The sequence below is a fragment of the Mauremys reevesii genome, linkage group 3 (genome assembly GCF_016161935.1).
Source record: "Mauremys reevesii isolate NIE-2019 linkage group 3, ASM1616193v1, whole genome shotgun sequence".
Taxonomy (NCBI): Eukaryota; Metazoa; Chordata; order Testudines; family Geoemydidae; genus Mauremys; species Mauremys reevesii.
Genome location: NC_052625.1, coordinates 159,020,832 through 159,034,120, shown reverse-complemented (window position 1 = coordinate 159,034,120; position 13,289 = coordinate 159,020,832). Strand labels below are relative to the sequence as shown.

The window sequence follows — 13,289 nt, the reverse complement described above, 5'->3', positions numbered from 1 at the left end:
TGCTGCTTCTACAGAACCAGACTAACACGGCTACCCCTCTGATAATTGTTGCTGTGTTGATCCCAATCATCACAAAACCAGTGATACACCTGAGATGCATAAATGATATTTTCATCCTCTGAGCAGATGACCTAAACTCCCTCATAGATTTCCAACACAATTTCAACAACCACCATCAATCTATTAAACCCTCTATAGAAGATTCCCACACTAGCATCCTCTTCCTGGATACCGCAATGAGCTTCAACAATGGAATCATGCAGACAACTATATACAAGAAACCTGCAGATCACCACATCTACCTTTACATATCTAGTAACGATCCCAAACACACCAAGAAATCGGTTATCTACAGTCCAGCGCTCAGATAACACAGACTACTCTGAGGAGAAACTCTGGGGTATAAACCTTAACACACTTAAAACCTACTTCATCAAACTAAGACACTCCCCCAGAGAGGTTGATAGCATCATGGAATGGGCTACCCATATACCCCAAGAGAACCTTTTTCAATATGCAATAAACACTCCTCTGACCACACACCCTAATTGTCACCTTCCACCCCACACTGGAACCCATACTGTGGATCATTAAAGAACTACAACCCATAATTAATGGGGACCACATCCTGAACTAAATCTTTCCTGAACCGCCATTTTTGGCCTTCAAACAACACCTCAGCCTCTCCAAGCTCATCATCGGAAACAAGTTCCCCACAGACCAGGACAAACCAACTTGAAGTGGCACCAGACCCTGCCAGAACAATAGATGCAAAACCCGAAGATGTACCTTCACTGCTACAATGATCAGTACACTCCACACAACATCTTTTGAGACCCGGGCTTCCTACAAATACACATGTGGTGTACCTCATCCAGTGCACTGAATGCTCCAGTCAAAACTATGTGGGTGAAACCAGACAATCACTATGCTTTTGAATGAACTCACACATAAAAATGATAAAATACAAAAGCACCATATCACCTGTGGTTGAACACTTTTCAAAGAACAATCACTCTATATCTGACCTCTCAGTCCTCATTCTTAAATGAAATCTGTACAAAACTTTCAAAGATGAGCCTCAAAACTTAAATTCAGAAACTTGCTAGACACTACAAAACATGGACTGAATAGAGACACTGGATTTATGGTTTATTACAACAATGTATAATCCAGTAGCCGCCATTTCACATCCCCTGTTTCCTTTCCCCCCACCCTTCCTTTTCCATCTATGACTGGAAGGGTATTAACTGGCCACTTCACCTTGAATGGTCCCTTGAAATATGTGTTAATTAGTTATGCTAAACTAGGGTGACCAGACAGCAAATGTGAAAAATCGGAATGGGGGTGGAGGGTAATAGGAGCTTATGTAAGAAAAAGATCCCAAAATCGGGACTGTCCCTATAAAATCAGGACATCTGGTCACCCTATGCTAAACAATCTGTTCTACTTTGTATTTAGCTGTGACACACTGAGTAAATTTAGCAGACCTGAAAAACTCTATTTAAACTTGAAAGCTTGCCTCTCACCAACAGAAGTTCGTCCAGTGAAAGATATTACCTCACCCACCTTGATTCTAGTATACAAAGAAGCCATGCAAGTTTGTCAGTGAAGGAGCAATAAGATATCAATTTACAACCCAAGTTTTGTACCATAGATTTATAAAACTTCTTGGGAACTGCCATTTTAAATTTCTGGATTTTGACTATCTTTAGCATAAGGAATTTAGGATATACTTCTTGTCCATAGGAGTCACACGCAACACAAACCTATTGCATTCCACTGTTTACAATTCAAAACGTAGTTATGTTCAGTAAACTGTATCAGCCATTTTAGAGATTTAATCAGCAATAGCTAAGCCAAACGGATGCATAACTGATTTTCAGGAAATTTAGATTTCATTCTTCTTTGGCCTTTCATATTTATCATAAACACTCCACTGCAAAAACCTTAATGTATTTTCTCAATACTATTTCTAATACAGTTTCATATTAGTAACAAGTAATAAACTTTTCAAAAATGGATTAAAACAATTCAATTTCTCTGTTGTTTTCAATAAACAGAAATGTTTAAAAGTTGCTGAAGTCAAATGGAGTTTCAAATAATATGTTACCCTCTCCCCGCATATTAAAATTAAAGACTTACATTAACATTGATCTCACATTTCAAGCCAGTCCATCCTGTTTCACAGGAGCATTGATACCCAGCTACAAAGTCTACACATCTGAAACACAAAACACAATTGTAAAGATCATCATTCATAGTTCTAACTCCAGCACCAGCCATAACATTCTATTGTAGCTACATATTTACTAATCACGTGGGGATCTGATCCAATTCCTACTGAATCAATAGGATTTTTTCTGTTAATCTTAATGGACTTTGGATAAGGTATATTATGTAGGCTGAAGGGATTTTTAAAGGGCAGACATGCTGCTAATAAAAGAAAGACTTTTCATTTTGACCTGTTGGTATGTTATAACTGAAGAGTTGCTTTTAAGTGTTTTAAAGTCTAATTAATCCACATTTATTGAAAATCGCTTATGCTAATGAACACAAATGAATGAAGAACTGAGATAATATACCAGTATATTACATTATCTTAAACAGGCAACATCTGTCATCCTTAACTGTGCTTGTACTCTTACTTTATGGGAAGAACATAATTAAAACTATCTTTATCAACGTTCTCTTGTCAGTAAATCTTAAATATTGCAAGTTAAGTACATTTTCTTGGAGATAATAATAGTAAAATAAAAATAGGCACCTTCCATGAAGACAAGGCTCTGGCAAACATTCATCAACATCTGTCTCACAGTTTATTCCGATAAAGCCTCTCTTACAGTGACATTTATAGAAGTTTATATCATCAATGCAACTTCCATCATTGAGACAGGGTGCTGATATACATTCATCTATATTTACTTCACATCTGTTGCCTGCGTAAAAGCAGAACAGTGATGACTGCAACTTTTAACTGTAAACAACAACAAACAACAACACTCCAAACCCAATCAAAATAATTAAGGTTTACTTGTTTATATTAGAAATTCCAAATGTTATATTGCACATTTCCCCATGTTGTTCATGTATTACCTTATTGTCGTCACATGTATAGATTATTCCAATATGATATTCTTTATTGATGTGCAAGAAGAATATGTAGATTACAGTATATTCCACAGTTAGCATCTGTAGTTTTGTTATGGCATAAAGTAACTTGTCTGGAAGCGTAAATTGCAGACAGACTGAATATGTATAGAGGCATTGGGACGATCATGAGGACAATTTTATGGTATATTGGAAAGAAGAATTAAATGTACCAGTATGTATTTTTGGTGTTACTGGGCTGAATGGTAAAAGCAGTAGGTGAGGCAGGTTAACACAGTGTGCTTGTGATATGAGACAATCTAGGGATTAGTTGAGGAGAGTAACAGAACTGTGATTGTGATATGAGATCCCAATGTGAATTATTAACAGGGCCAGATTAATGTTTTGTGGGCCCTGGTGCCAAACATATTTGTGGGCCCCTATGTAGTCATTGTGGGCTCCAAGTGCGGTCCTGGTGTGGCAGTGCCATTCATGCCATAGTATACTCGGTACTGAATCTCAGAGACATTTTTTATTTTGATCACACACCTCTACATGACTACATGCATTGCCATACACAGCTCCCTCAGCCCCCAGTTTTTCCTCATTGAGCTGTACCCCCAGGTGAGTTTACCAGTGCCCGCAGTGAGTAAAACTTTCATAGTGATCAGGGAAACTCCCCACAGATTTATCTCCTTCCTCATTCAGACCTTCTATAGCCATGTCTCCAATACCTCCCTATTTCACCAGTCACAATATGTGGTCCTACTCTCAGCTCAAAGTTCCAAAGCCAGCAGATACTTGATCAATTCTGACAAATTCCTCCCTCAGCACCCATCCTGCTGGGCAAGCCACTTACAAACACCATTTCCTCAAAGTGAGGACTTACCCCTTGGCAATCTGAAGACACCAGCCTTTCTCCCTCTGCTCCCATCTACATGTCTACTACCTGATCACTACCACCTCTCCCCATGCTTGTTTCCTTTCTACTTTGGACAGGTTCCCCAACCAGATGGGGCTATTCTCCTGCTGCAAACCTGACCTGCTTCCTCTTTCCTTGCTTCCCTTGACATTCCTTTCCTACTGCTGGCCTCTGTTCCTTGAGGTTCATTCCAGTTTCTTTATCTGCTCTAGCTTAATGGCCCCCAGCAGTCACAGAGGCACCTGCAGCTTCTCTGGCTATAGCCATGGGGCCAATTGGCAGAGGCCAGCCTTAGACAGCTGCAGCTACTAGTCAAGGAAGGGGTGGCAATTCCAAGGCTGAGCATGCTTGAACTGGGGAGATGCAACGGTGGCTCTGGGGAGTCTAAATCCTCAGGGCTGGCCCAAGGCAGCTGCAGACTCTGCAGTTAAGCACTTCCTTCCTCTAGGCCATGGCTTTAAGTATCTGAGATGCCCATCACATGCAGCTGAGGCCACCAATTCCCATGCACCCCTCAACTAGCACATAGTCATGCAGAAAGTGAATGATTTTGGAGGCTGGGGTGCCAGGAGGTTCCCATCCCTGAGCAGCAGCTCTGCAACAAGCTCACATGGTCCCCCTCTACTGTGGGACCAGGACCATGTAAAGACAGTGGAGTTACCCTGTGTATAACCAGTTCTGTCCAAAGCCTGTTGAAGTGAGTGGGAGTCTTTTCATTATCTTTAATGGGCTGTGAATAGACTCAAAGGACCCCATTCTAGACTCTAGGAACAAAGTGCATTCTATGCGGCAGTGGTTTACTATGGTAACAGGAAGGTCTCACATTACCTAGTGAATAAGCAACACCTCCTACAGCACCTAACTTTTTCTGAGTGGCTTCCCACTCAATTACTAAATGTAAACCTGCTTCACTTACAAGGGCTGAAAATATCAGGTAGTATGGTCACAAGAGAAAGGCACTTCTGAATTCAGTAGGAATTTTGGATGTGCACAGAGCACAGACAGGACTGGTTCCCACATGGTTACAGAACTGCAGTAAAGTGGAACAATTTTCAGCTTGTGAGACTGGAGGATATCTGAATCCATATTATAAGACTGTCCTACATAAATGAGGAAAAGCTGAGGTGCCTTTGTTATTCTTTTGTTTCACTCTTCGTTTCTAAGGGGAATTTGTCAATGCAATATTACTGTCTTCCTTTTAAACAAACAAAACTAAAAAAATTGGTAATGGCTGTTGAAAATAGCAATTCCAGTCCTAGTTAGCACTGGGGAGATGCCAACATTTCTTGCTCAATTTTATTCTACTTTTTCTACAACAAGTTACAGTAGATCAGCATATTTGATTTGGGAGAAATGAAGTAACAGCAGCCTAAACTGAGCTTGAGCACTCCTGAATTTTGAGAGTGTTCAAATCTGGAAGGCAGGTTACCTAGATTCCCTTTCTGAATATTAGATAAATCTGGAAAGGAAAAGCCGATTTCTGCTTCCATGGCTCTGTCGTGGAAATCCTCCTACGTGCCTGGTACTGTATCTAAAGCTGCCCAGGTCCTCTAGTAGAGCCTTCCCTCCCATACTTATCATTTTAACTTCTGATGGGATCCACAGACCTTCCCTGCTAGGCTTCAGATAGAGAGGGGCACTGTCCATTTAGTCCACCCAATTCCTTCTTTGGGGGCTGCCAGGCGAGGTCACACCAGCATCCTGCTTTGTCCACTACTTGCAGGAAGAGCAGTCCAGTGCTGGTGGGTGGTTGGAACCAGGGTGGACCGGCAGCCCCCCTATCAGCCCTTCCTATCAGCTCCCCACTCCCCTAAGTTTCCTGAGCAGCAGCTGCACAGCAGACTTGCAATTGCAGCTGTACCTCCTCCCACTGCCATGTGCTGCTCCTGCCCTCTGCCTTGGAGTTTCTCCCTGAGACTCCTGCTTGCAGCTAATGTCAGGGTGTTCCTCTCACTCCTGCATCTTCACCCCGCTTACCCCATCATCAATAGAGCAAGAGGGACACACGACAGAGGGAGCTTCCAGGCAGCAGCAGCTGCACCTCTGGTTCAGTCTCAGCTTGCTGATCTAATTAACAAGGCAGTGTACTTCTGACCCCACTCTTCATACTTAAAGGGGAAATGCGCATCTCTCTCTCTCTCTCTCTCTCTCTCTCTCACACACACACACACAGGGTACCTGTCTCTGTCCCTGTCTGCCTTCCCTCCTTTCTTGCTGCCTTGTAGAGTGTGAGAGTTAACCCTTGAGGGCTCAGCCCAGGTATGGCTCTATGATTTTTGCTGCCCCAAGCAAAAAAAAAAAGGCTCCAAGAGTGCAACTGCCGTAGAAAAAAGGCTGTCCCTGAAATTGTGCCTCCCAAGCACATGCTTGGTTTGCTGGTGCCTGGAGCTGACCCTGGCTCAGCCAATTGCTCGTTCATCATTTAGCAGTAAGGCATTCCCTGGGAAATATCCCACCCTCTGAATCCTCCACCTCAACCAAGCTTCACAATCATCATCACTGTGTACCACTATTAAATTGTTTGTTTAAAACTTATACAGTGTGTGTGTGTGTGTGTGTGTGTGTGTGTGTGTGTGTGCATGTGCATGCAATATGGTCTTTTGTCTGGTGAAAAAATTTCCCTGGAACCTAACCCCCTCATTTACATTAATTCTTATGGGGAAATTGGATTAGCTTAACATCATTTTGCTTAAAATTGCGTTTTTCAGGAACATAACTATAACGTTAAGTGAGGAGTTACTGTAACTGTATAGATTTTAGAGTACTTAGATAAGACACACTTTTTAAAGAGAAAGCTGGTCTTAAAATTAACTTAATTTAAATTTATTGCATTATTTATTTTCTCAAGCTAAAATTTAAATGCAGTAGCTTTCAGCAAGTGATGCAAGAAGAACATCCTTTCAAATTCTTTATGAAGACATGCATTATTTGAGAAGAGCTGATGTACTTTTATTTTTGTAGTTTTCTTGCAAATAAATCCTACACATCTTCTAACCAACTATTTCAACATACTTTATGAAATATTGATTAATTCAGCACCAGAATATATCTGGGAGGTAAACAGTATTATCCCCATTTTACAGAATGGGGAACATGAGGTACAGAAAGAATTAGTAACTTACAAAGGAACATAGAGTAAGACCACACCAGAAACAAGACCTCTTGATTCTCAGTTTTGCACTTTAGCCTCAAGAACATTGCTCTCTTTTATGATGACACCTCCACCCAAGTATCTCAATCAGATCATTAGATTTAAAATACTAGTGACTGGCATGTGTGCACAGATGCTTGTGGATGAGAAGTTTCTATATTAAAATCCTGTTTCCCATTGCAACACACACAATATATTTGGGGCTGTGTGAAATGCTGGAACTGTCAGCAGAGAGGCCAAAGTTTTTGTGTCAAGCATATTTGTGACCCAATGCAATCAGAGAATGAAAACAATACCCTGTGATTTATCTATTCAGATTATGTGATCCTGTATTCACTCTGTTCACTTTGCCTGTATGTCTCAGCTCTTTCTCCCAGGCTTTGTCTGTCTTTGTACATTGCACCACCTTTAGGACAGAGATTCTCTTCCTCTGTATTTGCAAAGCACCTAGCACATTTTGGATGCTGCTCAATATAACTAATACATGATTGATATCTTCACCAGAACTAATACTAATCATAACAACTAAATAACATAGCTTGAAGGCTGATGAATTGAACATTCACAAATAACTACACATGACCAACCAGGAGTTTAAAATATCCACATGATTAGAAATACTGAATAATTACAAATAATGGATACATTTGAGGATATTATTCTCTCAGCTTTCTGATTCAGACATAAGACATGGTTCATGCCTGAAGGAGCTTGATATGTAGTAAACAACATCCTGTAAATGCTAAGCAGGACTGATATGGGCTTATGTAAATGTGTTTGTACATATAAAACTCATACATAAAAGCTCCCATATCTAGGGCTGTAGGTGTCTTTTCCACATATTGCAAATTCAAACACTGATGCAAAGAAGAATAAAAATAATTTCTCCAAAGCCAAGAAAGAAATAAAGACTACAGAATCTCAGCCCTCAAGCCTGAGGCTTCAGCGCACAAATCCCAACACTTGATGCAACCCTGTCCTTCCTCCCCTAAACCTGCAGTGTGACCTGAAGCTCCCCAGATTTAAGATATTTCAAATCAAGGGGGAGGGGGAAAAATCCAAGGACAGATCCAGCAACTCCCCACTCCCCCTTTTATACAAGAAAGTGCCCATTCAAGTGCAACACTGATTGCAGCTGTGTCAATATCACACAGCAAAAGAGGCAGTCTCCCAAATAGGTATGCCCCATGCCATTTAGGGCTTCATAGGTCAAAAACAGCTTTAACTGCATTTTGAAACCCAAAACCATGGAAATCCTGGAACATTGGTGTCATCATCATTGTCATAGCTTGTTTCTCCAAAACCGCATGCAAGACATAGTGTTGTCACATATGTCAGAAAATTATGGAATCATAGGACTGGAAGGAACGTCGAGAGGACTTTTAGTCCAGTCTCCTGTACTCATGGCAGGACTAGACCATCCCTGACCAGTGTTTGTCTAAGCTGCTCTTAAAAATCCATAATGTCAGGGATTCCACAACCTCCATAGGCAATTTATTCCACTGCTTAATCACCCTGAGTGTTAGGAAGTTTTTCCTAATGTCCAACCTAAACTGCCCTTGCTGCAATTTAAGCCCACTGCTTCTTATCCTATCCTCAGAAGTTAAAGAGATCCATTTTTCTCCCTCCTCCTTGCAACAAACTTTTATGTACCTGAAAACTGTTATCATTTTCTCCACACTAAAACCTAATTTATCTCAATCTTCCCTCATAGGTCATGTTTTTTAGACCTTTAATTATTGCTGCTGCTCTTCTCTGTACGTTCTCTAATTTGTCCACATCTTTCCTGCAATGTAGTGCCAGAACTGGACACAATATTCCATTTGAGGCCTAATCAGTGCAGAGTAGAGTGGAACAATTACTGTGTCTTGCTTACCACACTCCTGCTAATACATCCCAGAATGGTGTTTGTTTTTTTTGCAACAGAGTTACACTGTTGATTCATATTTAGGTTGTGATCCACTGTGACCCCCATATCCCTATCTTCAGTATTGCTTCCTAGGCAGTCATTTCTCTCATTTCTCATTTTGTATGCACGCAACTGATTGTTCCTTCCTAAGTGAAGTACTTTGCATTTGTCCTTATTGAATTTCATCCTATTTACCTCAGACCATTTCTCCAGTTTGTCCAGATCATTTTGAATTTTAATCCTATCATCCAAAGTACTTGCAACTCCTGCCAGCTTGCTATCGACCACAAACTTTATAAGTGTACTCTCTATGCCATTATCTAAATCATAGATAATGATACAGAACAAAAGCAGACCCAGAACTGATCCCTGTTTTACCCCATTCCATATGCCCTTCCAGCTTGACTGTGAACCACTGATAACTACTCTCTGGGAACAGTTTTCCAACCAATTATACAACCTAGTAACAGCTCTATTTAGGTTTTATTTCCCTAGTTTGTTGATGAGAAGGTCATGCGAGACAGTATCAAAAGCCTTACCAAAGTCAGGATATACCACATCTACTACTTCCCCACATCTACAAGGCTTGTTACCGCAGGATGTCTAATAGTGCCTCTGGAGTACAGGATGTTGACTGGGGGCATAGCATCAGGCAATATGTTGAGTGTTTGCCTAAGCTCTCCACACTACCATTTGGGGTTAGGCATCAGCTTCTAGTTGGTCATATTGTCACTCCAGCTCAATTTATAGTATATCAGTATTTTTGTTTGAGGTCAATGCCTGGAAGTAATTGTCCTGAAGAAACCATGTTCTCCCAAATCATCAGCATTCCCTGAAACTTTGTACCTTGTAGCCTTCCACAGAGGTGTTTTGGGGTGAGAGATTTTCAGAGGCAAAGCTCTTTCTGGACCTCTGCCTCTTGCATGGTGAAATGTGCCCATGCAGTGGATGTCTTGTCTCTCCTTTTTTACTGAAGGCATCTTGCCTCACTGATGATGGTACAATCTCCATAAGGCCGTATAAAAACAGTGTGGGAGTTGGTTTCAAAGTCCCTTGATAATCCTAAAGGACTGATTGAGTTCAATATCAATTTTAATAGCCAGCGGGTTTAAAACAAACAAAAGGAAGTATTTCTTCACACCATTCACTGTCAACCTGTGGAACTCTTTGCAACATGATGTTCCGAAGGCCAAGACCATAAGAGGATTAAAAAAAAAACTAGATAAATACATGTAAGCTATTAGCCAATGGCTATTACCCAAGAAGCTGGGAATAGGTGACGGGGATGGATCACTTGATTATTACCTGTTCTGTTCATTCTCTCTGAAGCACCTGGCATTGGCTACTGTTGGAAGAAGGATACTGGGCTAGATGGACCTTTAGTCAGACCCAGTATGGTCATTCTTATGCTCTTATGTTGTGTGCATGGCTTGAACATGACCATACTCAGGCACAATACTCCACAGTTGGTGCATGTAGAAAACCTATTTTTGGTATTTGAGTACTCAGTGAAGAATAGAACCAAACACTATATTTCCTTGATATTCTCTCTGTACTACAGAGTCTTCAACTCTGTGGAACTGAGATGTTTTAACTGATGTCATCATGCAAGAATAACAAACAATAACATAGATATTTAATGTGTTAAAGTGGGGGAAATTGTGTGCGTCAGTGTGCAAATAATGTGTTCAGTATTTGAAAAATCTCCGGACGTGGATGTTGAAATGAATTGCTTGAAGGAATATAGATAGTCCACAGTGGAATTCAATAATAAAAAACTCAAATGGCTGTGTTTTGTTTTATTGTATTAATTAAAATGTTTAGTTTTATCAGAATCACTGAATCTAAACTGAATCACTGAACAGAGGCACTGTTTTGCTAGAGAGTACCTAAGTATCACAGAAACTTTTTTCCTTACAAATCAAAAAGAAAGTATATACAATGCTTCAACATGAGGCTTTTTTGATCTGCTGTTATTAAGAGTTGCTTCAATTGCACTGACAAAGCAGGAGCACTGCACAGTGCTATACCTCAAGCCTGTACTTAGCTTGCATGAACTCCAAAGCCTTTCTCTTAAATCATTCTCATTCTCATATCAAAATGGTGAAAATGTTTCTATAAGATCAGGTTTCTATTGGAGAGAACTTCAGAAGAAAGGTTTTTATCTATCCCAGTACATGTAAATCAAGATTATGTAGTTCTAAGCAAGTTTTGGTGAGTGTATAATGTTGTTCTCCCTTTACATAATTAGCTGCAATGTAATTTGCCGTGTTTGCATTCCTGATCTCTTCAGCACTGATAATAACCGCTAGTACTAGCTCCCTCTTCAAGCCAATAAGCCTGTTCCCGCAAGAACTCTCATTAAAGTTTAAATGAACTGTCTTAATTAGGGGAAGTTGTAGTGTACTGAATTGCATTCACATGCCCTTTACTGTATCATGAGGGTCTTGCTGAAATAACAGGTATTGTATTTTGTTTGGTTGGTTGGTTGGTTTTGCTTTGGGTTGCTTTTTTCCTAATCTTAGCTGAGCTAATGGAGTCTTTATGTGTAGTCTGTGTTCTGAGGGTTGAAGGTTTTGATTCAAATTGACTCATTTACTCTTACTAATGATATATGCACATAAGCACTAATCATTATCATAAGCCACTCCTGGCCTGCATTATCCTGCTATTTTAATACTCAAATATTCTGGAGAAGAAATGTTTAGTCATGGAGAATTCTCTGGTACTTTTTGTTAGCTAAGCAACAGAACACCCGTTAGGAACTATTAAAATTCATTTTATTTATAATTGTATTAATGATTATTTAATTCACAAATACATAAACAAATTTATTTTTGCTTGTTGTCTGAATTTCAGATGTACTAAATACCCAAGGAACCTTCTGGAAATTTGAAAATCAGTCTCTTAGAACTTTAACTATTTTCCAACTCACTACTGCTAGACTTGCCCCTAAACCAAGGTATTTTACAGACACATACAGAGACAACCTGGTGATAGTGGGAGGGGGTACAATTTAAAAGTTCATCTTCCCCCAGTCACACCCCTCCCCGAGGCAACCTCCCCCCTTCAAACCTTTAGTCTCCCTTCCCAGAAAACAGCAGCTGCTCCCTGAAGTTCCCAGCTGTTGCTCCTGACTCTCCCCACAAGGCACAGCTCACCAGATCGGGCAGCTGCCTCATATGAAAGGGCCCGGCTGCACCATGTCACCGAGCATTGCTGGCAACGGTGGCAGAAATCTGAGGTTGGGGGAGGGACGTGACCCTGCGTGCCCCACTTGCACATAACCTCTGCACGTCTGTGTCAGTTTGGGGGAAATTGTGTGCGTCAGTGTGCAAATAATGTGTTCAGTATTTGAAAAATCTCCGGACGTGGATGTTGAAATGAATTGCTTGAAGGAATATAGATAGTCCACAGTGGAATTCAATAATAAAAAACTCAAATGGCTGTGTTTTGTTTTATTGTATTAATTAAAATGTTTAGTTTTATCAGAATCAAGTAATTTTAATACCATTCATTCCTGCTGCTATGCTTCATTCCTGTTGCTATCATCTCTCCAGCTCACAATCCATCCACTTGATGAAACAGTGGACACTGAGGTACCTAATGCTGCTTTCCTAATTTCTTCCTCTCCTAATAACAACACTTTCAAATTTTAGCTCAACAATCTACTATTTGCGGATTCCAATATTACATACTGTAATTTCTTTTACCCTCAGCAATCCCTAAGGAGATATTTCTGACTTGCTGGATGGCTGTGAGTAGAAGGCAGATTCAGAAGAATGTTTGAAGGGCAGATTAAGGGTTAAAGTGGTCTCTAAAACCTACTCCACATTCATGTCTTTTACATTATTGTATACGCTATTCAAAAAGCAAAAGTTGTAGTTCTTCCTGATGATTAACAGCTTGTAATTAAACAGCTTCTATACTTTTCTGATACACCCTTATGTCTGCTGCATCAATCCACTACTACAAAGATACAGAATTAATTTTTGCTTGAACAGCTCAGTACAAATGCAACAAAAATCCATTATTTTATTGTGGGAAAAGAGATTGTGTGATAAATTTATTATGTCATTAAATAATTACAAAAATATATTTTTTGAAGATCAAACCTACTGTGAAAAAGCATATTTCATATCTCCGCTTTCATTATCCTCCAGTTAAACCTAAAATAAAAAAAGCTCACAGCAATACACTAACACATAGATTTCTAT

General features: G+C 40.0%; 1 protein-coding gene across 1 annotated transcript in view; it reads right to left on the bottom strand.

Moving 5' to 3' along the window:
- Positions 1-13,289, bottom strand: part of LOC120401373 (protein eyes shut homolog) — a 676,185-nt gene that overhangs the window by 244,293 nt on the left and 418,603 nt on the right. Inside the window, exons 16-17 of the mRNA XM_039531293.1 lie at positions 2,768-2,939; positions 2,146-2,224 (exon numbers count right to left, since the gene is read on the bottom strand). Coding sequence (XP_039387227.1) covers positions 2,146-2,224; positions 2,768-2,939 — 251 coding nt within the window. The remainder of the gene's footprint in view (positions 1-2,145; positions 2,225-2,767; positions 2,940-13,289) is intronic.